Raw genomic sequence first — 27252 nt, 5'->3', positions numbered from 1 at the left:
TTTTTTTTTTTTTTCTGGTATCACAGATTAAACCCAAGATTTCTGAACTGACTTATATCCTCAGGCCTTTTTAATTACTATTATTATTTTTTATTTTGAGAAAGGATCTCACTAATTTGCCCAGGTTGTAAGCAAACTTGCAATCCTCCTGCCTCAGCCTTTCCGAAGGCTATAAGATTACAAGTATGCATCACTGTGTCAGCCAATGTATTATTTCTTAAATACGTAGCTTTCTAAAATACAAAATGACTATTATATGCTTTTGCATAATTAATTTATGTAATTCAGTTTAGCTAATGAGAATATCAATTTCTTATTCATTGAGCACAAAATATTGTATAAGGCATATATTTAGAAAATAATCAATTTATGGAACACCATGTAAACTATGTCAGTTGTTCTGTAATGAAACAGAATGATTTGATCATAAGCAGATATGCTACTGCAAAGAAAACGTGACTGGTTTTGTAACAATAAATGAGTTTCATATTTTTATATATAGATACATGTACTTTAAAAGAAAAATTGCTGTTTTTATTCCCTCCTCTATTCTCTCCTCTTCTCTGTATCCTTTCCCAATGCTCACTGTATTCACTTAGTTCTTTCTAAAAGTTTCTCAACAATCTCATCTGTAAAATGCTGTCTTGTTAGGGCTACATTGTAGCTTAGTGGTATAATGTGTGCTTAGCATATGCAGGGCCTTGGGTTTGATTCCCAGCACCGAAAAGCAAAGAGAGGGAGGGGAGTGCCATCTGGTATCATTGAATGACATTTAAAAATCTGAAATCATAAGGAAGAAAATAATGACTACATTGTGACTGTATAAAAATGTGATTTTTCCACTACTTGTACAGATTTAGGTTAGCACTAAAGAGTGAAGTATTTACTTTAAATATAGCAAAATTTTAAGTGTATATGTATTACTAGTTTTTGAACATAAGAAAAAAATTAAAACTAGTATTTATTTTTGAATGTGTTCCAGTTAGCTCTAGTGTTTTAAGGAAATGATTTCCAGTTCATTGACTTTTTATGATAAAAATTCTCTAACAATCACAAATAACAACATTTCCTCCCAGTTAAATCACCTCAGGGAGTTATGAGAAATCATCAAAACCATTAGCATTTGAACCATCACCATACATTTTACGGCAATGCAGTTTATAAGACTGAAATAGGAAAAATGAGTTTAAACAGGATAGGCTTCTTCATGGCATCCTGCTCTTCTCTTGTCTTCACAGCAAATATATGACTTTAAACTCATGAAATAGAAATACTGCTGTGACACTCAGAAGTAGTCATATTAGATTGGCCTTCTAGAATAAAGGATCTGTCCTAGTCTCTCTCATCCCTGGGACAAAATAGTCAATATCTGCAACTTGAAGAAAGAGAGGTTCAGTTTAGCTCAGTTTCAGAAGTTTCAGTCCATGCTGAGCTGTCTTCAACACAGAAATAGCATGGTAGAAGGGCACGGGGAGAGGAAAGCTGCTCATGTAACAGTAGCTGGAAAGTAGAGAGAGAAGGTTGGAGCCAGGGAGTAGAGATTTCTTTCAACCAGATCTTACCTCCTAGCAGCAATTCAGCTACATGGCCCCATATTTAGCCACCTTTCCAAAGCCCTCCCCGCATGAGCTCATGAGGGATTTGGGGGAAATCTTGATCTGAACTATAGGAGGACCAAAGGGTCTTGAGTCTTAAGCATCCATATTTAAGCATTCTTTGATCCAATTTCACCTTAATGCAGAACCTCTAGCTCATTCATTTGATATTAGACTTGAACCATGATAGTTATCTTGGAAATAACTTCTCAGATATAGCAAATTATCAGTTGATAAGTTATTCTTTCGAGAGATGGGTCTTGAGACATAATGACACTGCTAAATCCATTTGATAGCAACAGGCAATGAAATTGTGTCAAATTATAGAACCAAGTCATATTCTTTTAGAAATCTAGAAAAAGAGTACTCCAGCCATGAAGATGATGGGTTTAATGAGCCCAGAATTATATGGCTCGATTTGGAAAGAATTCTGAGAATTCTTGGAATAATAGAAGCATGCAAGGAATTCTAGCTCAAGGCTTTTTTCTTTTGTTAGGAGCTATATTAAATTGTTTCCTATGGCGAGAAATGAATGACTAAAACAAAACTGACTAATGCTTTCTTGGCAGCCATGTAAGCAGTGTAATCCCTAAATTGCCTTCGATTTTTTCTTAAACTACCACTAGATGGGACTCTTGCATCCTTAGTTTGGATTCTTAGCATCTTTACAACTTATTTGGGGGCCTAATAAACTCAGAAAAAAATAAAAACAGGGAAGCTCTAGAACTCTATAATAGACAGGCTCTACATTGGGTATTTATGTATGTGATTCTGTATTTGGAAATCTGTAAATGCTCTAAAGATTAGTCACCTTTCTCAGTGATAAGACATAATACCAGGAACCTGCAATTTAGGGGAGGAGAGATTTAATTTTGCTCATGGTTTCATTGAATTCAGTCCATGGTAAGGTGGTTCCAAGGAAAAAAAAGATCGTTTTCAAAAGAGCAAGAGCATAGTGGAGTAAAGTTGCTTAATTCACAGCAGCTGGGAAGCAGACCTTGAAACAAGTGCCAGAGAGAAACCGGGAGGATCCACATATAATACTCAAGGCCACAACCCTTGAGCCGCCCAGGCTACCCAGACTACCTAGGAGTGTGCCTTACAAATGTTTAAGGTGTTTCTTAATCCAGTGAAGTAGGTATATCAGGATTAATGTCAGCAATTCATGTTTTAATTCTCATTTTAGAGATAAAGTTACTGATTCTCAGGAAAGAAAGAGAAAGAAGGAGGGGGGAGAAAGGAAAAGAAGGAAGGGAAGGAAGAAATAAAGGAAAAAAGAAAAGGAAAGGAACAGGTAGGGTGAAGATTCAGGGCATCCTTTCAGCAATCCAGAAAATATAATTTCTGTTTTGTAGATAATGAGGGACCTGAAGCTTAGTGAGGTCACATTATCTAAGTCAGGAGGAGAATCCAAATTCCTTCCTGATGTTAAAACTCACTTTTCTCTAGACATAACCACTTCTCAAGCAGTTTAAACTCTTTAGTACATGAGAGTATTTTAAAAATCTATGTAGTTTTTATGTACTGTATGGGTAAAATTCAAGAGTTGAACCAAAGACTTTGAAAGATGTATGATATGGACACATGTGTACATTAAAAAGAAAATTACAGTTACTGAATAATTGAATGCTAAGTAGTGTAGAATTTGAAGTTAGACTGCCTGGATGTATTATCTCATCTCTAATAGTTGCTAGCAGTGTGGTCTTCAGTAAAACACTAAATTTCACTTAGCTCCAGTGTCTTTTTGTGGACATGCGTATAGAATGCCTAACTCACAGGATTATTATGGTGATTGCATAAAGGAGTACATGAGAAATCTTAAAATAAGAACTGGCATATTGTAAGTGCTCCTAACTGATGTTTTTTTTTATTTACTAATTTTATTGAGTTTATTGGTGTATCCCTAACTGATGTTTTTATTAGTCCCCATGGAATAATGTAAGAAGATGAAAGTAGATTGCAAAAGGCATCAGTTTATACAGCTTAAAAATATATTATAATATTAATTTAAATTTCTAGCTTATTAAATTATTAATTTATATATCCCATCTTACAGAATCTGTAGGCATGTTCATAATTTTTAAAATTAATTTTCTTATTCAGTGATCCCACCAATAATAAGTAATGTAATTACCCTTTCTGAGATCTGAGCTAGGTTGCAGGATTTTGAAAACAACACATGCCTACAAGCTGCTCATTCTGTGCAGGAAAGAGGCCAGCACATGAAGTAAGGGGTCATGAGAGCTAAGAAACATTCCAAAATGAACTAATGACAAAAAAAAAATAGAGAGACAGAGAGAGAGAGAGAGAAGTGAATATATCAGAGAAAGTTAAAGAAGCCACAGGGAAGAAGAATCACACTAAGTTTTTGTAAATTTGTACTATGGAAAGGCAACCTTACGAGCACAGGGCATACAATAGCCAAAAGCAATATGAAGCATACGGAGATCGAGAAGTATTGAATGCTACATCTCAGGTATAGGATTCGTTTGTTTGAGCGATGGCTAGGTAGAATTCAGTCGCTATGCATTTTGTCAAATGCTAATGTCACTGGCAACTATTCAGAGGGTGTTTTAAGCAAAGCAGTAAATTAGATGGATCTTACTTTGGGGCTGACTGTTTTGGTGAAGGTAGCATAAAGTAGTTTGAAATGGATGGCAGTGGGTACAGGATATGGGAGAAGAGATGACTGACGCCATCCAGGTGAGAAACGATGGGGGCCTGAAACAGAACAATGCCTGTTAGTGGAAAGCGAATTGCACACCTCAGAGGCACGAGGGATGGGAGATATGAGGCACACAGGGCATCTGTATGAGATTTAGGAATTACGGAGTACCCTAGATTCCTGTTTGATGCATTACATAAGGCAAATAATTATGGAAGATGTGATAAGCTTTTGTTTTAACTAAAGATTAAATTGTGAACATGTAAAATGTGAGATTTCAATAAAGACTCACTGTTTTTGGTACACTGGAAAAGGTTTTTCTGGTTTCCCTGCCTCTAGCTCCAGCTTCTTCTAACTCATTCTATGCATGGGTAAAAAGAGTGATCTTTCTAAAACTCAAGTCTAGGTACATAACACTCTGCTGTGTGAAACCTTTTGTCAGATCTACATTGCAGCCATTGATTAAAGCCCTTCCTATGGTTTTACTAGACCTTCATGAAGTCTCCCCATCCTAACAAGGAGCATATTCCTTGGGTTTTTCAAATCCCTTTTACATATTATTTCCTCCAGAAAGACTTCTTTAAATCTAGTTTCTGTTTGGTATCCCTCAGGCAATACCTACCAGACATTGGGTTTATTACCTTTCTTTAATTTTTATATGGATGTATTGCTTTTTCATTAGTGCATGTCCGCAGTACACAATGATCGCCTTTATTGTGGGAAGTTGATATTAACACTTCTTAACGTTATTTCATCTCCTCTCCCAATCCTCCTTGCCACTTCTAAAAACTGGCTCCTTGCCCATTTATAAAAGCTCCATTTCCAGCTTTTCCTCCATACCCCTCTCTTCTGTCTTTTGTTCTCCTCATTTGAGAAAGATCTCTCTACTCTCTATTATCTTTCTTTTATTTTGCTTTTAATGAATAAGTAAAACTCGTAAAGCTCGAGTATTTTTGTCAAGTTTCTCTGGAGATGTTTAGATAGAATCAAATAATTGGCTCAAGAGTTCATGAGATACAACCGGGAAGACACCCATCACAGGGGAGCACGTTGGGAAAAGAAAATAAATGAGATTATCAAGTGAGAATGGCAAATTTAAAAGAGTAGAGGAGACATAATTGTTTGTGCTTTGCCAACAATTAAATGGCCAGTGTCAAAGGGGATTGAAAGAAGAGGGGTCAAAAGAGAAAATATACTTGGAATAATACCGTCCAAGAATATTGATTTACATGGGCCCAAACTGTTTGAAAACATAGGTGGGAGCTATCTAGAAGCTATATTTGCCTTCCAAAGATATTTGAATGTCTTGCAGGAGGCCAGTCAATGTAGTATGCTTTTATGTTTTCTTGAGGTAGTTAAAACTTTGGCTAGTAAATACAAAAGATTCGTTTTGCCCTGTCCAAGTTTAACATAATTGATACAGCCAGTCCCTAAATAATCATAGCCTTCCATCTGTGAAAGATGATTAGATGTCTCCTGATGAACTGAGGGGGTTGTAGCAGTCTTGATTTTCTCTGCATGCATCAAGTCAAGAGCACATTTCTTGGCCTCCCTTATAGCTATGTGCAATAATGACTAAATTCCTAAAAAGATATGGGCAAAATTTGGGTATAAAATTTTAGTTTGTGTCTTAAGTCTCAAAGACATCCTCTCAAAGTAAACAGATGTGCTTCTCTCCCCTTTCTCCTTTTTTTAGCATGGACCCCAAGGTTGGTGAGCTTTCTTGAAACTCAAGATCATGAGCCATACCTTAAAAACAGCAGAAAAATTAAGAAAAAAAGGCTGTTTCTGCCATACTGAGGTCATTCTAACTTTTAATACCTCAGTTAAATGAAAGACAGAAGGGGAAATAAACTTTTCAGTGTATCCTATCTCCCCCCTTAGAGCAAAATCCTTGGTTCTTAGCTCAGTGTATTATGAGCACACACAAAATATGTTCAAAAGCTCTCCTGGAATGACCACTCATTTAATTCTAGATCCTTTACTGTTTACCACCATTGCTTTAGACACTGAATTCTGAAAAGAATAGTTTAGCTTTATGTATTTAATCCCAAATGCATGCACATGCAAGTCATACCGATTTAGTTTTATGCAGATATCACACCGATATGTGCATTTGCTTCATAAATTACATTTATTCATTCAGTCAGTCTGAAAATACATTCAAGGTAGATAAACAATTACAACACATTATATGTTAAATTATGGAAATATGCCAGGTGCTGTGTGATCACATAGGAAGAACTTATCCCCAAATTGAAATACTCTTTCATCCTCACAGCTTGAGGCTCCAGAGTCCAGAATATCTGAGTGTACATATTTGGGTGTACTTTCATATTTGTAATGGTTACAAATAAATTTTTGTCCATACTCAAACCTATTTTTACATTTACTGACTCATAACTAGTGTGCATATGTAAAATTTGCTTGGGCAACTTTATAGGTTTTTCTTCTCACTTTCAAGTAAGTTAATCTTATTTTTAGCATGATTTTGCTTCTATTTATAGGGTAAACTTAGAAACAACTTGGCTAAATCTTTTAAGTTATTTCTTTTTCTAAAATATACTCGAGTCAATTAAGGTTATGTGCTTTGGGGGATTAGGTAATCTGACTGAATAAATCAGATGCACAGTAATTAAACCCTACATTTGATTTCTTTAATTTTCCTTCTTATTTGAAAATGATGTAGACTGCAATATTACAACACCTTCAAACATTGCTCTAGGGTTCATTTTTCATTCATTCTTATATGCCTTCAAAGTCTTATTTGTCAGATTCAGTTGAAAGGAACACAGTGAACTGCTGGAGTCTTCCGTTTTTCTTTTCTTTTCTTTTCTTTTTTGTTTTTGTACCAGGGATTAAACTTGGGCCCTTGCACTTGCAAGGTCTTCCGTTTAATTATTCTGGCCACCTTCTCAGATTTGTGAATTTTCCTTGAGTTTCAGTCATTTGTAGGTATTTGTTTATTCTTTATTTCCCAAATGTTGCATGCATTATATTGATTCATTATTTTAATAACTTAGTTACCCAATTTTTCTGAGTATCTAGCAAACCTAGTTATCCAGAATAAAATTTAAAAATCTAGAAGGAAAATAATGGATATTCCACTAATATCATGGGAAGTTAGTTAAAATTCACATCTTAAAATTAAGGAACTGAGCTTCAGATTTCAGTGCTAACTGTGCAGAGCATGCAAGTTATCATTCTCTCCTTACAACAGGATACAGCTGGATAAACTGAAAACTAAAAACCTTCATTGCATTTATAACGGAACTGCGGTGACAGGCACCCTGCCATCCCACACTGTGGAGAGGTAGGCATACTAAGAACAGCACAATCCAGATAAGATCTCTTTAACTTCATAATCAAACAGGTCTTCAATATTCTGTCTCATCCCTCCTCTGTTAGTGTCATCTCTCCTCTTGAAACTTTTGTTTTCTGACATTCCACCTTGCAGCCTTCTTTCTGTTTCTTTTAAATGATCCTTATTCCTGGGGTTCTGCATATACTATCTTCTACACCATTATTATCTTCACTTCTCTGTTGAACCTTTCCCCTTGCCCCTTATTTCTTCAGGGATGCCTTACCCAATGTTGTAGCCAAAGTAGATTACTCTGTTATGAAGTTCTCATAGACCTTGCCCAATTGTGATGTTAGGGAACTTTGTATTCTTTCTTTTTAGACTTTCTTGGAAGATGTATCTGACTTTGCTGATATTTAATTTACATCTCCACCGTGCCCTGCACAAAGTAGTATGTTAAACAAGTTTGCTTCACAAATGAGGAACATGTTTCTTGCAATTATACTAATAAAGAAGTGCTTATTCATTATAGATTGTTGGCGGAGTACTATCCAATAATACTTATTAATTCAAGAAGTATTTAATAGCTCCTACCTTCTACTAAGTAATATTTTAGATTTTAAAGAGAAGACATATAGGGTCTAATTAAAGTAGCTTATTGGATTATACAACTGTGCAAAAAAACGGACAATTTGAAAAGGACCAGACATGAAAGAGGAATGTGGGACTGAGTCATGAGTGTCATCAGGGGAAACATCCCACAAACTATAAAAATGGAGCTGTGTATACGGCAAGTCAAAAGAATCTGTACTCCCAAGGGCATATTTCTTTACTGTCATGTAATCGACTATGTGATATATAGTGTCTATAATACGAATATTCAGTAGGCACTAAATAATTTATTAAGTGAAGGAATAGCAGTTTGCTAAGTAAAGAGAGGGGAATGAATGATAGAGGAACGTACAGTTACCCAGGCTGACAAAATATCTATGTCTGCATTTCAACCTGGAATATGAAAATGACATCACTTACCTTGTGGAGTCTTTCACTGAGAGAAAGGCTTCTGAAAGAGCAGGATTTGGGGAGAGAAGTAGGGGTTTTAGATATACTATCCCTATACCACAACTCAGATAAACAACAACAACGAAAGAAAAAAAAACAATTTTTCATTCTCTCAACAGTGGACCACACTGTTTCTAGCCTTATCGATATTTTCTGCTGGATCACAAGTCTTCTATGTTCTCATGATTTTTGAATTAGTAGAATATTAGTTCACTAGTTTCATGATGAAGACTTATCAGAATTATTTTTAACATATAGAAGTTTCAAAGTTTTTAATCATTCAGATGTAGGATACTTACAAGCCAAACTTTCAACTTTTGTAGTGCACATAGATTGTAGAATGTTTTCTGGAAAGAGTTGAGTATTGTTTTGTCTGTCATGCTAAAAAAAAACCAAACACAAATACACTGTTATCAGAATGCCTTTTGTTTCTGTCATTTCTAGCTGTAACCAGCAGGTGGTATCAAACAATTTTACATTTGCTGAATTGCAGCTTTTGTGTCTGATTTCTGAGACTTCTCTTTGCTAATTTGCACTCCGCACCTCAGTTACTTGCACTCACACACACACAGCATTTGATAAATTAAAGGCATACAAAAGAATTTCATTTTATCTTCTTTGTTTACACTTGTCTTGCTTTGCTTTCAACTTTGCATTTTTTCTCACTTTTTGAAGTATTTTTTCTTGTAGAGGCACAGCTGTATATATTTTAATTCATTTATTCCTAATAACACTATTGGAAAGTACTGTGTTTAATCTCCACTTAACAAATTTAAAAAAGTTGTGACAAAGAGAGGCCAAGAAAATTCCCTGAGGTCACAAAACTAGAACTCAGACACCTGGCCCTGAAGGCCATAGTGTCAGTCCCAATCTGGAAGTCATCTCATTTGATCTGACTTTCTTCATCAGTGCTTGGCATGACATTCTGGTTTCTGAGATACCATTTACTCAAATAGGACTTGAAATATCAATTAAACGTGTAAGGTCTTCAGCATCTGCATCAGGAAATAGTATCATGTAAAATTAAACCATAGTATAAGAGAGATACTGAGAGTACAAGCAAAACGATCTCACGTGATTCACAGATGTGCAATGGAATTTTAGTGATAGCATCACTTGAAGGTACTTGCCTCTTTATTTTACTGAGAAAGAACCAAGCCTTCCAGAAAAGTATACCTTGTGGTGGTCACATGGAAGTGATGAAGGAAAAAACCGTGTGTTAAAGACACATCACATGCACACTCATTTGCCATCCAATGTATAGAAAAATGCCCACTGTTGCAAGGGAGAGCACTGGAAGCTCTGTAGACTTTCCAGATAAATAAAGTATACACCTGTTTATTAATGCTTAGGTCTTTCTGAATGTACAGTTTGGGCAAGAAATTTTTAAAAGCTTCATTCGTATTATCATCCTAACAAAATCCCCTATAAACAACCCCAGCTAAATAGGTAAAAAAAGTTTTTTACATCCTGAGAGCAACAGAATGTTGTGGAATGAAACAAAAATGGCTCTAAATAAATGGCAATAATTTATACTTTGCTTTTTTTCTCTCTAATCGAAAGATATCTCATACTTAAAGATTGAAATACAATGTATTTAAAATAGTGTCACTCAAAACAATTTGCAGATTCTATATAAATCTCATCAAATTTCCAGTAACTTTTTTGCACGAATAGATAATCTAATCATTAAATCAAATAGAAGTGTCAGGAACAGTGTATAGCCAAAAAATATTGGAAAAGAATAATGGTGTTAAATAACAATAATAAAAGAGTCAACCATCTTGACTTTAAACTTAACCCAAAAGTACAATCAGCAAAACTGAGTGAAACTTTCACAAGGACAGATCAATGTTGTTGAATTTATTCTCCAGAAAGAAACCTAGATGAGTATAGCCAACTGGTCATCAACAGAGATTCTGAGATCCTTTAGTAGGGAATCAAGACTTTTCAATAAATGGTACTGGAAAACTGGTTCTCCATATGCAAAAGAATAACTTCAGATCTCTACTTCACACCACATAGAAACACTAACTCCAAGTGGACCAAGGTAAATGTAGGAACTACAGCTGCACACACTTTGCATTAACTATAGTTTCTCAGCTAAGACTCTAATTTGTCATCGCTCTTAAAGAGGAAGCCATTGTCTCACATTCTCAATATCACTACAGTTCGTTTTGATGATTATAGTGTTTTCTTCAAAAGCATCTCATTATTGATTGTTGTTTCTTATCTTCAACTGAAATTCAAAACTACATTTGTTATAGTGATTTATCGTTTTTATTGCTTATATTGTGTATATACTTATGTATAAAGCATATTTACACATAGGTGTGTATTTCTTATACTCTATTCTTCTGTAAGAATTATCAAAAGAAAACATCTTATTAGGTTAAACTTTTGTTACCTACAAGCACAATTTTTTTGCTTAAATGTGTTTTTAAATAATTATTAAGCATTACTAAATAAGTTCATTATTTCAATAATGATTCACGTGAACCTATTTTTTTCTACCTTTTATTTCTATACCACCATCATAGTCCAAGATACAGTCACTCCTGGTCAAATACAATTGTAAATATTTTGAATTACTAATTCCATTTTAGATGAATAAAAAGCTGCTCTTCCTAAGGGAAAGTAAAAAAAAAGTATAAAAAGTGTGTGAATATGAATAAACATTAACATTTTCATTGTCTAATGCATACCCTATATACTTAATTAAGATTCTGTTAAATCTTTAATAAAATATACAATTGTAGTCATGTTAAATGCTAATAGTGCAACTTATGCCTTGAGTTAGGGCCTTCTTTTTTTCTAACAATTGTGATTTCTTCAACTGCTAACAGAAATGCTATACAGTGGGGGCCGAGGATGTAGCTCAGTGGCCCTGAGCCTGCCTGGCAAGAGCAAAGTTCTGAGTTCAGTTCGTGGCACCAGAAAAAAATAAAGTGTAACACTAAAATCAGGACAAAAATGCTATGCAATGAAAGGAACTAGACTCTTTCCTTAGTGTAATAAGTTATAAAGTGTTCTTTAAAAAGGAAAGAAGGTAATGAAATCAATATAGGAAAATGAAAAATAATGGAAACAAAGTTTATAGATTGGGAGGAAGGCAGGGGTTGAAGAGAGTGCAGGGGAATGGGGAAAAATAAGAACCAAGATGGATTATGTAAAGGTGCAAATTTCCAGCAATGAATGTCATTATATTGTATACATTAAATGTACCAATATAATTAATGAAAGTTAAAAGAAAAAAGTAGAGATTGACATTTTAAAAGTTTTATTTTTAGTGGATTATTTTATTTCTTATAGATTCTAAGCCATGTTATGAAAGAGTATCCTCACAGAGCTGAACAACCCAGAATTAATTTCATACTTATATAGCCACACTTGAATTAAGAAATTCTTAATCGCATCTCCACTGTGATTTCTGGTGTGGGTGGCTAGTCCATTGCTTAGAATGATTCAAACAAATGATGAACAAATTAATATAAGATTTTCTGTAGAATTTTTTAAAATTAACATTCTTAAACAGTGGGTCAGTTTAAAGTGCTTTTCTTCATAGATGATTCTACTTAGTATCATCAGCCTTTTAAACCTCAACGGTACTTAAAAAGAGAAAAGTGATTCATACAGAGCAGAAACTGAAAACTGAAGGGACTTTCAGAGTCATTACTTGAAATATAATAACAATTTAAGACAACTAATTTGTCTTTAACAATTTAAGACAATTAATTTGCACTATTTTCTTACATTTTTTAAATAGAAAGGGCACTGAAAGGATTTTTGAATAAAGGAATCTTTGAATAAAGGAAAGAAGGAAGGCAGGGAGGGAGAAAAGGAGGGAAGGAAATGAAAAGAAAAAGAATGGGAAAGAAGAGAAAAATAATTATTTTCAATTATGTCTGCTGTACCTGTTGATATTTTAATTTCTTTCTTTTTTTTTTTTTTCCAGGAGTAACTACTGTTCTAACAATGACAACTCTAAGCATCAGTGCTCGGAATTCACTCCCTAAAGTGGCTTATGCAACTGCCATGGATTGGTTTATTGCTGTTTGTTATGCATTTGTGTTCTCTGCCCTAATTGAATTTGCAACTGTGAATTATTTCACCAAAAGAGGATGGGCTTGGGATGGGAAAAGTGTAGTTAATGACAAGGTGAGTGAAAATGCCCTTTTCATTTCAATTAACAAAATCCCCTAACACATTCGGCTTGTAGCAGATGACGTTGCTAAGATCTGACTTTATGAAAAGTCATACATGTATATATCAACATACACCATATTAATTTTTTAAAGTCTGTTCTTGCCTGAAATCCTTTAGGAGTCTTATAGTAGTAATACTTTCCAAAACTACTTTTCAGTGTCTGCTGTGCTTCACGTGTCAGGCACCCTGCTAAGTTTTATGTACGTGTGCTCTCCCCAAACCTTGTAAGTAGGGTCTCTTCTCACTCTCAATTTTTACTAAAGAAAAATCTAAAGCTTAAGAAAGTTATTTCAGGGCTCCAGCTCACTCAACTGGTTAGTGAGTAGACTGATCGTTTATATTCTTAAACTACCAAGCGGCATCATGATAGATTGTGAAAAGAAAGTGGAAATACACTTCTTCTATTACAGAATCCTAGACTCCATCCATGGTTGAGTACTCTTTACCTGTCCCCACTTTTGCTGCTTGCTTAAAGATAAAGCCCAGATAATATTTTTATATGGAATACATATTTAGATACTGGAGTACCTAGGAACTTTAAATTGTTCAGATAGTCTCAGTAGAAAAAGTTACTCAAATTTTTGGTGTCTATTAGATTTCAGGTCCTGATGCTAGTGAGAACTCTGTGTATTGGCATAGCAGCAGTTGCTTTTCTTATTCTGCAAATTACTGTCTTCCTACAGAGAAGGCTTTGGATACATCCTAATGGGATATAAACTTTTTTTTTTTGTACCAGGGATCGAACTCGACGCTTGCACTTGCGAGGCAGGTGGCTGAACCACTGAGCTAAATCCACAACCAAAACTATTCTTGATAATAGTACAAACTTCTGCTTAGAGATTTTCTCTACTTAAGTTTTTTTATTACGTTAAGAGTAATTTGCTGATTGGATTTCTTTTTCAGTTGTTTAAATATAATTTTACACTTTTATGACCATATTTTAGCGCAGCATAAAACAGTGAATATTATAATTTGAAGATCTTCCTCTTTTACCTTAAGTTCATAAACTCTGGAAGGGTTAGTGAGAGTGCTGGTTTATTTCCTTTTGAGCTGTATCTTACCCACTACCTGAGACAATGAATAAATCCAGAAGGAATCTGATCAATTTTCTGTGCTTAACTTCTAGGCTATTTCACCATTTTCATGCCATTTTTGACTGATGTATATTTTTAATTTCCCAGATAGTGTACAATTGTTTTTTGTATCTGTACAATTATTTTTAAGCTATACTGATTGCTCATGTGTTTTCATATTAATCTTTTTGACTATGTCACAAAAGATAAAATATAACATTTTGTGGTATAAATGTCCATATAAAACTTTGATAAATTATTTTTCAGGGCTACGTGGTACCAATTAAATTCACATTATAATTTAGGCTATCAGATGATATGCCATTTCAACCCTTGAACTTGACATTAGAAATATCTGTGAATGCAAAAGGCAATCTCTTCATAATGTGTTTTTTAAAAAATAACTTTATTCTGACAACTGATATATATGAGTCTTCCTGTGGGTGAAACCACAAGTTGCTAAGGTAATCTGTGCCAAAATCACTGAAGCTCCAATCTAACTTTCAGGAAGCACTGACATTAGTTATGTCATTTTCATTCCATTGTTGAGGTAAAGAGGACATCATATCAGTAATGACACCTGTTTTCATTAACTTTTCTGTAGTTAAAGTGACTAAGCTCATAACCTAGAATAAATTTATTCTAAAAATAAACAAGACCTTAGAACTGAAGGGAAATGAAGAAGAGTGCCACAAAGTTGCCTACGTTCTTAAAGTATAGTTCAGTGCTATCTGCTAATTCTGTTTATTTTTTCTTATGCTTAGTGAAAATAATGATTTTCCTGAAATACAGAATTTTTCCTGATGGGGCATTTTGGTGTCCTTTCATACAATCCTGTCTGGACGAAGACCTTTTCTTTTGATGTTAGTAGACATGAATAATGTAGATGCAATTGAGTTATCTGTCAATGCAGAGTACATGACAATTGTTTAAAAATTCATAAAATATAGGCCAGGATGTAGATCAGTGGTACAGCACCTGCCGGGCCAGCATGAGTTCAATTCCAAGTACAGAAGCATTCCATACAATACTAAGTTTAATTTCCATCACAAGACTAATTACTCAGATATGCATATTTATATTGCATGTTTGGAAACAAGAAATAAGTATTTAACATGTTGCCATGTGGATCGCACTATCTACAGTTTATGTGTAGATTTTACTTTGGTGTTATTTAAAGTTAGTTTTACAAAGCAAATTTTAAAATCCATTCATTTATACTCAAGCTATTTTTGATCCCTATATTAGAAGGCCTTGCTTTATGATGTTGGACAGAAATTTATTCTTAGTCTCAGATATGAAATTGGGCAGCAAAATTAAGATTCTAAAAATGGAGTGCTGGATAGAATGATCCAACTCCAAGTATTTTTTGTTTTGTTTTGTTTTGTTGTTGGTATGGAGGGGTTGAACTTGGGACCTTGTACGTAAAAGGCTGGTGGTGAAACCATTGAGCTAAATCACTGGCAAACTCCAAGTTTTTAATGCCCTTCCACACACACACAAATAACTGTTTACACAAACTGCAAATTCCTCTGGAACTTTGCTTCATTCTCAATGTTCTTTTTCTAGTCCAAGAGTTGCTTCTCTCCTTGCCCTAAATTATTTTCTTGTTTTGGCTTTTACAAAATTGTTCCACCAGATTTTCTTTTTCTTATATCTTCAAAGCCATATTTTCCTTTTACAGTGCCTCTGTCCTGTTAACCTATGAGGATTCATAATATGCTTAATCCACCTCAAAGGCAAAGTAAAAAGTACTTTCCAGATTCTGTCATTCCCTTCTCCCATACTCAGGTTCCGTCACCTCTTCTCCATTCAACCATTTTGCAAGAATTGTTTACAGTGTTATCATCTCACATTCCGTTCACTTCTCAGCCCATTATTTGATTTTCTTTCCATTTACTGTCCTGTAATTGAAGTGAACCAATAACCTCCATATTTTGAGGTCAGATAATTATTTTCCATTTTTCTTAAAGGGGCCTCACTCAACTTTTTATCTGTTAGGCTCCAGGGCCTTATTTAAAATTCAGGCCAACCCCTTTTCCTCTTCTTTAAAACAGACCTCAGCATATGAGCTTTCTTCCGTCACATCCTAACAAGTGCCAAGATTCATTCTACGCTTGAGATGCCCTGCCAGAGTTCAGACTTGATTCAGCTTCATTAGCATATGGTCCTGTTTATCTCTAAAGAGAGTCATTTCAATTTTCCTTGATGCTGTTTTTGTTTTTAGTATTCACTGTGTAGTTCTCAATTTAAATGGTTTACTGACAATATTTGCAAGAAGATCTACAACACTGAACACGTGGCTTAATCATTTACCACCCTCACCCAGATAATCGCTGCTCATTCTCAGTACAAATATCAATTCCTTGGAAAATTTCTGAACCTAGGTCCCTCAAAATTAACAGATACCCACTAGAAGCAAATAGACTGGCCTACCCTACTCTTCTGCAATAGATTTTATAGTCTGCAATTTCACGTTTGTGTCTCGACTCCTTAATTGATCATGAAAATGATAAGCATAATTGTTTTAATATGTCATTGACCTTGGCTGTTTATACAGTGACTTGAATATATTAAGTACTCTGTAAATGTGGGGTGAATCATTGACGTACTACCACATCAAACTCCATCACCCACACTTTTATTTTCATGTCCGGGATCACCCATAGCTAGACACAAAACTTTCTTGTAATTTTTAGGATCATATATCCAACCTATTCTTTAGACATTTCCACCTGAATACACCTTAATCTTTACATATATTTTGAAATAAAGGGCAAAACAAATAGGAGATAAACCAAATATGATCTTTTCAATTGATTTTATGCCTTTACCCTACCAATGCCTAAAAACTCATCAGCAATTCATTCTGGAGTGAGGAGCATGGTATAATCATACGTATCTCCCATTTGGAAGAACTTCTCAACATCTAACACTAAACCTCACCCAGTGTCCTTTCTACAAGCCTCACATCAATTCCTTGCCATATCTTGTTACTTTTATAATTCATTTACTGATTCTTACCCCTAATCATGTCTTCTTCTAACTCATCTTCTAAAGTATTCCTGGAGTAAACCTTTTAAAGCATGAATCAGATCATGTGGGTCTTATCTCTTCAGTGAATCATTAAAGGCAATTTTTCAATGAGCTAAGCTAATATGCCCCAAATATGTAGTTTTCTCATGTACTTGTGTAGAGAATGAATAATAAAGGATTCATTTAAGAAATTTATTGTGCACTTACCTCCACGTGCCTGGGTATATCTATAGTTTAGAGATGAGAAATAACCAGTTAAGTAACTTGGTCAGAATGGTATTAAGTTGTATATCCTTAGGTTGAAGACACCCAAAGTTAAAGAGCATATTTTTTCATTAAACATTGAAAGCAAAAATTATTTCCCCAAACACTCATAACTATTCATGTCTCTGTGACATTAGACATGCAGACTTAGATTATATAATGTTTTCTTTTATTTCTTAAATGACAAATTGCTACTTATACCTTAATATCTGTGTGATCTTATTTAAGGTCAACAACTTCAAGACTAGCATAATTGACTCTCATACTGTGTTTTCATAGCACTGGGCACAAATTTATTTTAGCCATCTTGTTAAATTATACTTTATTGCAATTAACTGTTTTACTAACTTACCATCGCTAAGAGAATAATAGTTCTGTCTTATTAATCATTGTGTCTGCTGTTACCTAGCAGCACATCTGGCATTTAGCTTACTTGAATCATAGTTCAAAATTTTATTTTTAATTCATTGTAATTACCTTTTTTATAAATCTGAAACAGAAATCTAAACTGGCTGAGAAAATCATGGAACAACTTAGTTAATGAATTATTTAAAAACAGTACCCAGCAACCCATAGCCAAACTGTTGTGGAATGTGCCATTGTTTTGTGAGTCACTTTACTTTGTAGACAACATCCATTTTCAATTTTATATATTCACTTATTTACATTTTAAGTATCCTACCATATTCCAAAAGAATTTCAGGCAGTTTACCAAAGAATGCATGAATTTAAAGTATAATTAAATAAGATAGAAGTAGGGTATCAGTATGAAGGAAATAGACTCAAAAGTGTGCACCATTTTATTAGCGCATTAGCTGCAGTCAACAGCTATTGTAGTTGAGCTTCAAATTATAAGCTACTTGGTGACTAATGTAACACATGGGGAGGGGGGAAGTTATTCTTCTTTAAAAATAACTTAAATTTTCCTATATGAAAGCTTTTCATATACTGAAATCACCTTTTAAAATCAAAGTACCATGCGAATTTTATAGTAGAGAAAGCTGGGTGCTGTAGCAAGTGATGTCATTTTTCCCCCAATAAAAGCAGTAATGAATTTCATATTGATGTTTCTTGTAGTCCCCTTCAATAAAAGCTGAAGGCATTCTATTAACATACAACTCAGTGAAGGCAATTCTTCAAGGAGCTAAACTAATATGGTTCAAGTATATAGCTTTCTCATGGCCTAATTTAATCCAAGGAAAGACTTTAGAGTACTTAGAGAAGTGGATGGACTGTTTAACCTTCAAACAATCTTCTGTAAGTATCATTTTTCTTAGTCAGGATAGTTAGCAGACAATTAACAGTCACATTACCAAGATGGGAAGCATGTTGTTGTTTTACAAGCAGTGGGCTTTCTAGTAGCCATATGATTGTAAGAAGGCAACATGATAAGATAGAAAGAGCATAAATTTGCACTTTGGAGGTTGCGTTTTTTTTTCCAAGTCTGTTATACTCAGTGTTTGATATGAAATCCCTATTTCCTTATTGTAGGGACAATCTCTGAGTTCTTCTCCAACTCTGAAGCCATGTGACTGTTATTTTCATTCACCTAACAGTTCAAATCACTAGTAGATGTCTGAATTTTAGCTAGAACATTTGTTCAAGTAGTGGCAACTTTAACTCCCAAGCAAAGGATAACAGGCTTGGTTTGACACAATTGTGTATGACATTTTGACTTCTATAATCTATTTTCCAAACATAACATTTTAAGTGTATATTGAGTGACTCTAATCATATAATAAAAGTAGTTTGAAATTTATAAAATATCACGTAAGAGCTAGAAAACTGATCAGTATGGGTTATACACTCTTCATTTTACTTCACTGACAATTGAACTGTCAACAGATTGTGTAACAGCATAGTCTACTGCCCCCAATAGTGTTTTTAAAAATACATCATTTATTGATTGTGTTTATAAGCCCTTTCTTACTTTCGTACTCTCTTTTTATTATATGGGTCCCAGTCACAAGGAAAATAACTTCCATGGCATTGCTTTTAAGTTGAGTTTATTTTATTAGTTTCCAGTCATTCACATCTCTAGATAATGAAATTGAGGATTTAGGGGACAATTACATAGTAGAATTGTAGTACAAGCTATTGAGTTTTGTTTCTATCAGTTTGACAGCATATTTATCCTAGCCTCTGAAACATATTATCTTATATTATGTTTTATGTTATGTATTTTATATATAAAATTTCTTATCATAGTAATCATTGTAGTAACTGTAATTCCTTTATCATTATGCAATTGTTTCTGGAGTCTATTTTTTTGCCAGCAACTGTGCTAGGAGTTGAACAGGACATGGTTTGTGTTTTCAGTGAACTTACATTCAGTGAAAGAAGAGAAAAAGGAAAAAAAAATACATGTCTGTGCTATAGAATCAAGAGCCAGAGCTCTGTGGAAGGGCATGGAGGGGCTGGCTACTTCACACGAACAACAGGAAATGAGATCTCAGTAGATGTGACCCAGTACTAGTCTGCTAATAGCAAGAAAGTAAAATGTATCTAACTTGAGGACCACTGTGAGACTAATTTACAGCTCCTGCCTGAATTGTGGTATCATTTATGGGTTAGAAACTACATGAGGGTGTAAAATTTGGGGCAGGAAGTAAGCAAGTTAGTGTATTTCTCAAAAGTGTATATGTTTATTACCCCAGAGCCATATAGGTACTCAAATAAGTTGGACACAGTTAATAATTTTGGAGAACTATTTAATTGTTTATGTATAGGTATATAAATCTGTAAATTGCTTAAACTTAATAAAAATAATTATCAATTTGCCTTTTTCTCCATGTTCATAGCATTCTTAAGTTTTAATGTTACTTTTAAAATTTTTACTTTAGCAACCCACTCTGTTCTGTTTTGTTTTGTTTTTTCCTGCCATGGGTGATCTTTTTCTCTGAGTGATAAAAGATAGTTTATTTACATATTTCAGAATACCTGTAACACTAGATTAAAATATACTGTAGGAAGTTAGGTAATAAGAACTATTAGAACTTTTGTAATTCTTAAGAGAAACAAAAATTATAGAAGATGATTAAAAATTACCTTAGCATACTAAGTGCTCTTTTGAATAGTTATGACAATAGGATTCATTGGACTATTTCTTTTAATGCATTTGAGTACAAATCATAGGCTACACTAAATAAAATAAAAATAGTTTAGAGAAGACAAAGTCATATGGCCTATGTATTCAGCATGTTGATAATCTTACTTAAATCAAGGCTCACATTATATTAAAATTGCTTTCCACAATAACATTGAGAACTCTCAGAGTAGTATTTTTGTTTTGTTTTGTTTGTTTGTTTGTTTTTGGTACCGCGGATCAAACTAAGGTCTTTGCGCTTGTAAAACAGGCGATGGAACCATTGAGCTAAATCCGCAGCCCTCAGAATAGTATTTTTGAAAGTCAGTAGTGACTAGAACAAGGTAGTATCTTCTGGTGATGATTTAATTCTTTGGTACTGTCAGTATTATTACAACTTATAAAACTGTGGAATGCAGTAACCAACCAATCAGTATCGTGACTTGTAAAGAACACTAATAAATACATTATGAATACTCAGTCTAACACTCTGTATTATTACAACTTATAAAACTGTGGAATGCAGTAACCGACCAATCAGTATCGTGACTTGTAAAGAACACTAATAAATACATTATGAATACTCAGTCTAACACTCTGCTTGATAAAATCTTAGAACTGTAAGTCAGCTGTGAATGTACAAGAGCATTTTTGCTCTATCCATATTTAGCTTTACAAAAAGAACACAGTTTGCTTTATCATAGGCCCGTGGTTATTATTTTCAACTAAACTGAGGGGAATTATTTTTGCTTTACAACAAGGCTGCAGATTCTCAACCAGAAAGCTTTTCTGTGTGTTGTCTAGGAATTCAGAAAATGTGGCACCATATGGATGCTCTGCCCTTGACTCAGTGAATTAGTAAGAAATTACAGGTGCCAACGTTGTGTTATTGACTGCAGACGCAGCATATGGCTCCTGCACTCTGATTGCTGCTTGTCCTCAAAATGGTAAAGTTTCCAAGTTGTAGCGAGCATTCTGAAGCCAAAGCCCTCACTTTGTTTAGTGTTGAGCGCTTCTCTGAGTTACATTCAGTTACTGAAGACATATTTTGAAATATGAAGAAAATTAAATGAATTTTATCTTTATAACGAAAACAACAAAACTTATAAATATACAGAGAAAATGCCTTTTAACACTGCTTCTTATAGAAGCTACAGTGTCAGATGACATCACCCACTAGCACACCAGGACGTGGCACTGATATTTGCCTTGTACCAGCTAATAAAGCCCTTCTGGTTAACATCGGTGTCCTTCCTGGTCAATGAGAATATCTGATCGGTCAGTTACTCTAGTCTACAGTTTCATACACGTTTATTATTACTTTAACATATAGATGTAATCAAAGGGGTACTAGCAGGACATTGGTAAAAATCAGTCTGTAGTTTATATCTGTAGACTCTTCTTGCAACAAAAGATACTCATGCTTTATGATTCTTTGCCTAAATCCAATACCATGACTGTTGATCCAATTTAAATATCCTACTCTCCAACACCCTTCCTTGAGTTTTTTTTTAATAATGTTATCGACTTCTTCCATAAAAATACCTTTTTTGAAAATGTATCTAGTGATTTAACCTTCACTGATCATTTAATACAAAAAATATTCCTAAATCTCAAATAACTTACTGTGACAAAAATTGTATAGAAAAACTAAACCTGAGATCTGAAACAAAGACACATTTAATACAGTGATTTTTTTCAGTCATTTGATAGTCAGGATAACTGGTCCAAGTTCAAATCTCTATTGCCCTCCATTTCTGAACCTATACCTGTACCTGAGGTTAACATGAAATTCCTACTCTGTGGCGAGATGGAGATGGCACCCTTGGCTGAACTCTTGACCTGACACATCTTGGTTCTACAAAATTCTGTCTTTTTAAAATTAGAATACACTTACCCTCCCTTTGTCACAAGACAGCTATATCATAATCATGAAGGAAATCGATTATATAATTTTACAAAGTAATAAATGGTAGTCCCACATCCCTTTTCCCTTACACTGCAGCCAAATATGGAAGCGGGGAAAGCAAGAAAGGAGCAAACATATTTCAATGACAGATAGGTGTTCCGGGCCAGTTTTTATTTAATTCTCCTGAATTTTTAGATATCCTTTCTGTTTTGTTCAAATATTTTGAGTCTTCTTAATTAAAATAACTTAGAGCAGGCAGTTCTGTCCCAATTTTTCCTATAAATCTGCAGCCTTACACTAATCACTAGTTTGGGTAATTAATCGCTGGTTTAATTTTCTTTGCATTTAGATAACTCACTATATACTCGTATCAGGTAGGAACTGATATGTACTCTTTATATTTACAGGTTTTATTGTCATCTAAATATTTTGCATCTGCTCTGTGAAAGGGTTCATGCTAATTTTAAGGGAAAAGCAGCATAAGCCTTCAATAAGCTTAGATCCTAATGAGAAAGAAGATTTCAATGAACTAATCATATGACTCAAAAAGAAATTACATACCTGCAGAAAATACTACAGTCGAAACAAGTTGGGTAAAGAGCAGAGAAGGGTAACAGAGGCTTGTAATGAACAGGGAAGGCTTTTTGGAACAAATCTTTGGTCCAAATTCTTTGGACCAGACAATAAATAATAATGACTCAGGCAGAAGCTGGTGCAATTGAACTGGAGATTATATAGAGTGAAACAAATTGGGAATGACAGACAAAACTCTGAGAGTTGATATTTCATTGTCCTTATATGCTTTTAGTATTTTCCACCCTGCCATTTGCATAAGGCTATAATTTCTTACCTTCTAAGCAAAGCATTACTGTACGGTTTTGATATGAAGCGAAGAGGAATCCTACTATCAAGTAGAAATTTGGGGTCATTCACCAGAGATGATCATTCTACGTGTTAAAAAGTTTCTACATTTCATGTATTTGTTCACTCATTAATTCAAAAAATATTTAGTGAGCCACAAGAACAAAAATAGTTGTTTACTAAAATTGTATTTTCTGCTATTTTCTATATCAACAAAAGCAAAAAGTAATTCTCCAGGTAAATAGTTCCACCAGTTTCGCTCTGTAAATTTCCTCACCTTAATGGTTTTATGATTTAGTAATTTCATATTTGTTTTCCTAAATTTCTTTTTTATAGTGGATAGTTATGAATTTCAGAGTACTTTTTTTTCAGAATTTTAACTGGAGTTTGGAAGATGTTGAATGGCAGACTCAACACTCTTTTAATTTTTCTGTTTTTCAATAGAAAAAAGAGAAAGCATCTGTCATGATACAGAACAACGCTTATGCAGTGGCTGTTGCCAATTATGCCCCAAATCTCTCAAAAGATCCAGTTCTCTCCACCATCTCCAAGAGTGCGACCACAGCAGAACCCAACAAGAAGCCGGAAAACAAGCCAGCTGAAGCCAAGAAAACCTTCAACAGTGTTAGCAAAATTGACAGAATGTCCAGAATAGTTTTCCCAGTTTTGTTTGGTACATTTAATTTAGTTTACTGGGCTACATATTTAAACAGGGAGCCTGTACTAGGTGTCAGTCCTTGAATTTAGACACAGGTTATCTTTGGAATATATAGCAACTTTAAACTTGGCTTGTTTTGCTATGTACAGTCTGACTAATAACTGCTAATTTGTCAACCAATATGTACAATATGTATATAGTGATATAGCTTACCAGTAGACCTTTAACAGAGATATGCATTTGCTAATTTAAAGAAATATGGGCAGAAGCACTGCAAGCTAAAAGAGCCATTGCCTTTTTAAAAGATTTACCCTTGGGATATGGTTTATAGTGGATTTTGAATGACCTGATTTATTTCCTATTCTAATAATGATGAAAATTGGGATCCTATGTTGTTCTTTATGGGACGTTTTGAATTAGGAGTGGTTTTTTTCTGTTGCCTAATTGTAATAGAAGATAATGTCACTTCAGATAAATTCTTAGCAGAACCTCATATCTGCAACATCACTTCCCTTCATGAGTGCTCAGAATCCTTACTACTATAATTGGAAGCTTGACATACATAAAAAGAAAAACTAGAGATATGACATCAGCTTTTAATTACTCTGCAGAGTATCTATAGCCATGTACATATTACAGCATGACAAGCTCAAATAATTATGAGTCACCCTGACAGGATGTTAATTATGCCTACAATTTAATAACTATTGGGATGTCATGGTTAGTATATTTTTAGCCTCAGAATTCTTTGAAAATAATTACTGAAATCCTATGACTTATTTCATTCACTTCCAAATACCTTAAATTAAAGAAAGAATAAATGTGTCTTACTCGTCCCAGGTATGTGTTGTATTGAAGTTTATTAGCTAATTTCTTTCTTTGGTTCCCTTCCTCCTCTCTTTCCTCTCTCTATTCCTTGTTCTCTCCCCCTTTCTTTTCCTTCCTTCCTTTCTTTCTTTCTCTTTCATCTTCCCTTCCTCCTTCCTTCCCTCCCTCTCTCCCTCCCTCTCTCTCTTCCTCTCTCTTCTTCTCTCTCTCTCTCTCTCTTTCTTTTTTGGTGCTGGAGACTGGAAAATTATCCAGTTTGGCTGCTGTGGGGCAACATTCATATTGGATTAGAAAATTGTGCCAAAAACTCCAATTAATGAGAATTAATAGGTGTACCAGAATATAGATAAGCACTTATATGATTCTCTTCTTTCCTGTTTACTGCAAATTCTGCCTTAAGGCTTCTTTTCATCAGGACTCAGAAGCCACTATTATAAAGGAAAGGGCGATTAGTTGGCACATTTTTCTGACTTGAAAGCAGCTCTTTCAGATAAGAATTAATATGTATCTCCTTTTGTAAATTGCTACTTTAAATTTCACTGACTCAAATTTACAACAGCTTTGTATACCAGAAGAGGTTTTGGTAAGAGTTGAGCATTTTTAAAATCACGACTTTAAAACATCACCAACAGATTGTGGACTATTTCACATACACATACATATACAAACACACTCACACACACATAAATTAGAAATCACAATTTTATATAATTATGAATTAATGTTAAAATTCATTTTAATTTTAATATTTTAAAATACTCTTTATGTCCCTGAAATAAGCTAATAAAAGTTAACAAATATTTGCCTAGATTTGGTTTTATGGAAAACCTAAAAGACTTTTAATTGATGTATACATTAGCAGTTATTAGTTGACTTGTAATAATAGACGCACCTTAATGATGTTTTTGTAGAAACTTAAGTAGTCTAACCGTGGCATTTCTTGCAATTTTGTACAGTATTTGATTATAGTGCAAAAATAGGTATGTTCACAAAATCAATAAAAGGAGCATCTTATGGAAACAAGCAAAATCTTAACAAAACTTGTTTCTCCTTTGCCTCTCAATTTTGTTTTGTTTTTAAGTGTGAATCTATTATGTGTTGTGCATGACTGTATTCATACTAAGGTCACAAGTGCATCTTATTAACAAAATTTGCTGTGAAGACAGCCTTGGCATTAAAAATTCCCTCACAAAAATAATCCATAATCCTTAATAAAATAAAACTGATACATGAGACAATAAATGTATTTCTTTAATTACCTTTTCATTAAATACTTCTTTGTTATCTAAATAGTTTTAAAATATTCACTTTATTCATACATTGGAATAGAAGAGATAGGTAGCACCGCTCTTTGGTGTCGGGTAGGTGTGTGTGCCATATATGGTAGTGAATGTCAGTCGTGCTTATATCTAGTGACAATACTTTTTATGGTATGCATTATTAAACATTTTAAAGATATTCTGAAATTCTTCACTATCCCTTCAGTGTCTACTAATTATAAATTATAAATATGTACATATGTAAATATAGTTGTAAATAACAATTTCTGTAGGAAAGCAGAAAAGATTCATCTGAACCTTGGGAAAAAGGCTGTGACAACATTGAGAGCAATAGTTTTATTAGTGCTGATAGCAGATTGAACCTATCATTATTTTTGGAAATAATTGGAATTTTAATTTAAATCATTAAAAACATTTCAGCCTGATGACATTCTGATAACTCAATTTTTCAATAATGTTCCAGATTTTCTATTATTTTTCAAACTCATATATTTTTACATTTCCTATTTTCTCAAAATTTTATTAAATCAAAAGTAGCTTTTGTTTTTGTTGGACAAATAGAAGCCATAATACATTAAAATTATAGCAGCAGAAGTTTTATGCATATTCATTTTTCCATAAGCCAGTTAAAAACCTGAAGTAAGAATAAAAACTTTTCACTTTTAGACCAAATTTTCAGAAAACACATTTTTAAAAGAAATTTTAACATCAGTCTCTTTGACTTATAAAATTACATATACTTTATTTTATGGAGGTGTGCAGTGCCACAGAGTTTTGGTATGAGCAAAATATAGCTAAATGCATGTACATATATAGATATATAATCTCAATATTACATAAAAAATACTTTAATTGAACTAATACATTTTACCTTCTATTCTATACCTGTCTTGATGTAGCCTTAAAATCACACATATCACACTCACATTTAATTGAAAATTAAGTTCTCATTCTTATGAATATATTATAAACATAAATTAAATTAATACCAAGAATGGTTTAATGAGTTATGGTAACACAACTGTTCCGAGATGGTACTGCTTTGCACTATTTTAATATCCACGTTCCTATTTGTTCAGTTATAAACATGTAAATAATATAACTGTCTAATAATTTTTTGAACTTCCACAGTTTTTTAACAATATCAGTCATAATACTTAGAAATCTTTTCAGGGATTCCTCCATTTCAAATTTATCTCATGTTTGAGTATGAGCCCCTTGAGCCATATCGCTAACCTTTTTCTTTAAATCATTTGAAAATAACACAAAAGCTACTATTTTACTCCTATTTTTGATTGGAAAGATATTTCTATAAATATATATGGAACAGGAGGGAAAGAGGGGAGGAAGAGGGATTGGGAGAAAGAAAAGTATATATTGGGGAGGGAAAGAGAGGGAGAGAGAGGGAGAGAGGAGACAGCGAGAGAGA

The 27252-nt window shown here is 33.8% G+C and overlaps 1 protein-coding gene across 3 annotated transcripts in view; it reads left to right on the top strand.

Annotated features, from left to right (window-relative positions):
• Positions 1-24647, top strand: part of Gabra2 (gamma-aminobutyric acid type A receptor subunit alpha2) — a 137729-nt gene extending 113082 nt beyond the window's left edge. For 2 of the 3 annotated variants that reach the window (XM_010631637.2, XM_033758909.1), the window contains exons 9-11: positions 12579-12781; positions 18280-18459; positions 23502-24647. In XM_010631637.2, coding sequence (XP_010629939.1) covers positions 12579-12781; positions 18280-18459; positions 23502-23798 — 680 coding nt within the window. In that variant the 3' untranslated portion in view covers positions 23799-24647. The remainder of the gene's footprint in view (positions 1-12578; positions 12782-18279; positions 18460-23501) is intronic. The other variant, XM_010631634.2, reaches the window with a different exon arrangement.
• Positions 24648-27252: the final 2605 nt, after the last annotated feature.

This window comes from Fukomys damarensis, unplaced genomic scaffold, assembly GCF_012274545.1.
Source record: "Fukomys damarensis isolate Sample0158 unplaced genomic scaffold, DMR_v1.0_HiC HiC_scaffold_35, whole genome shotgun sequence".
Lineage (NCBI taxonomy): Eukaryota > Metazoa > Chordata > Mammalia > Rodentia > Bathyergidae > Fukomys > Fukomys damarensis.
This window is presented reverse-complemented; position numbering and strand designations above follow the sequence as displayed.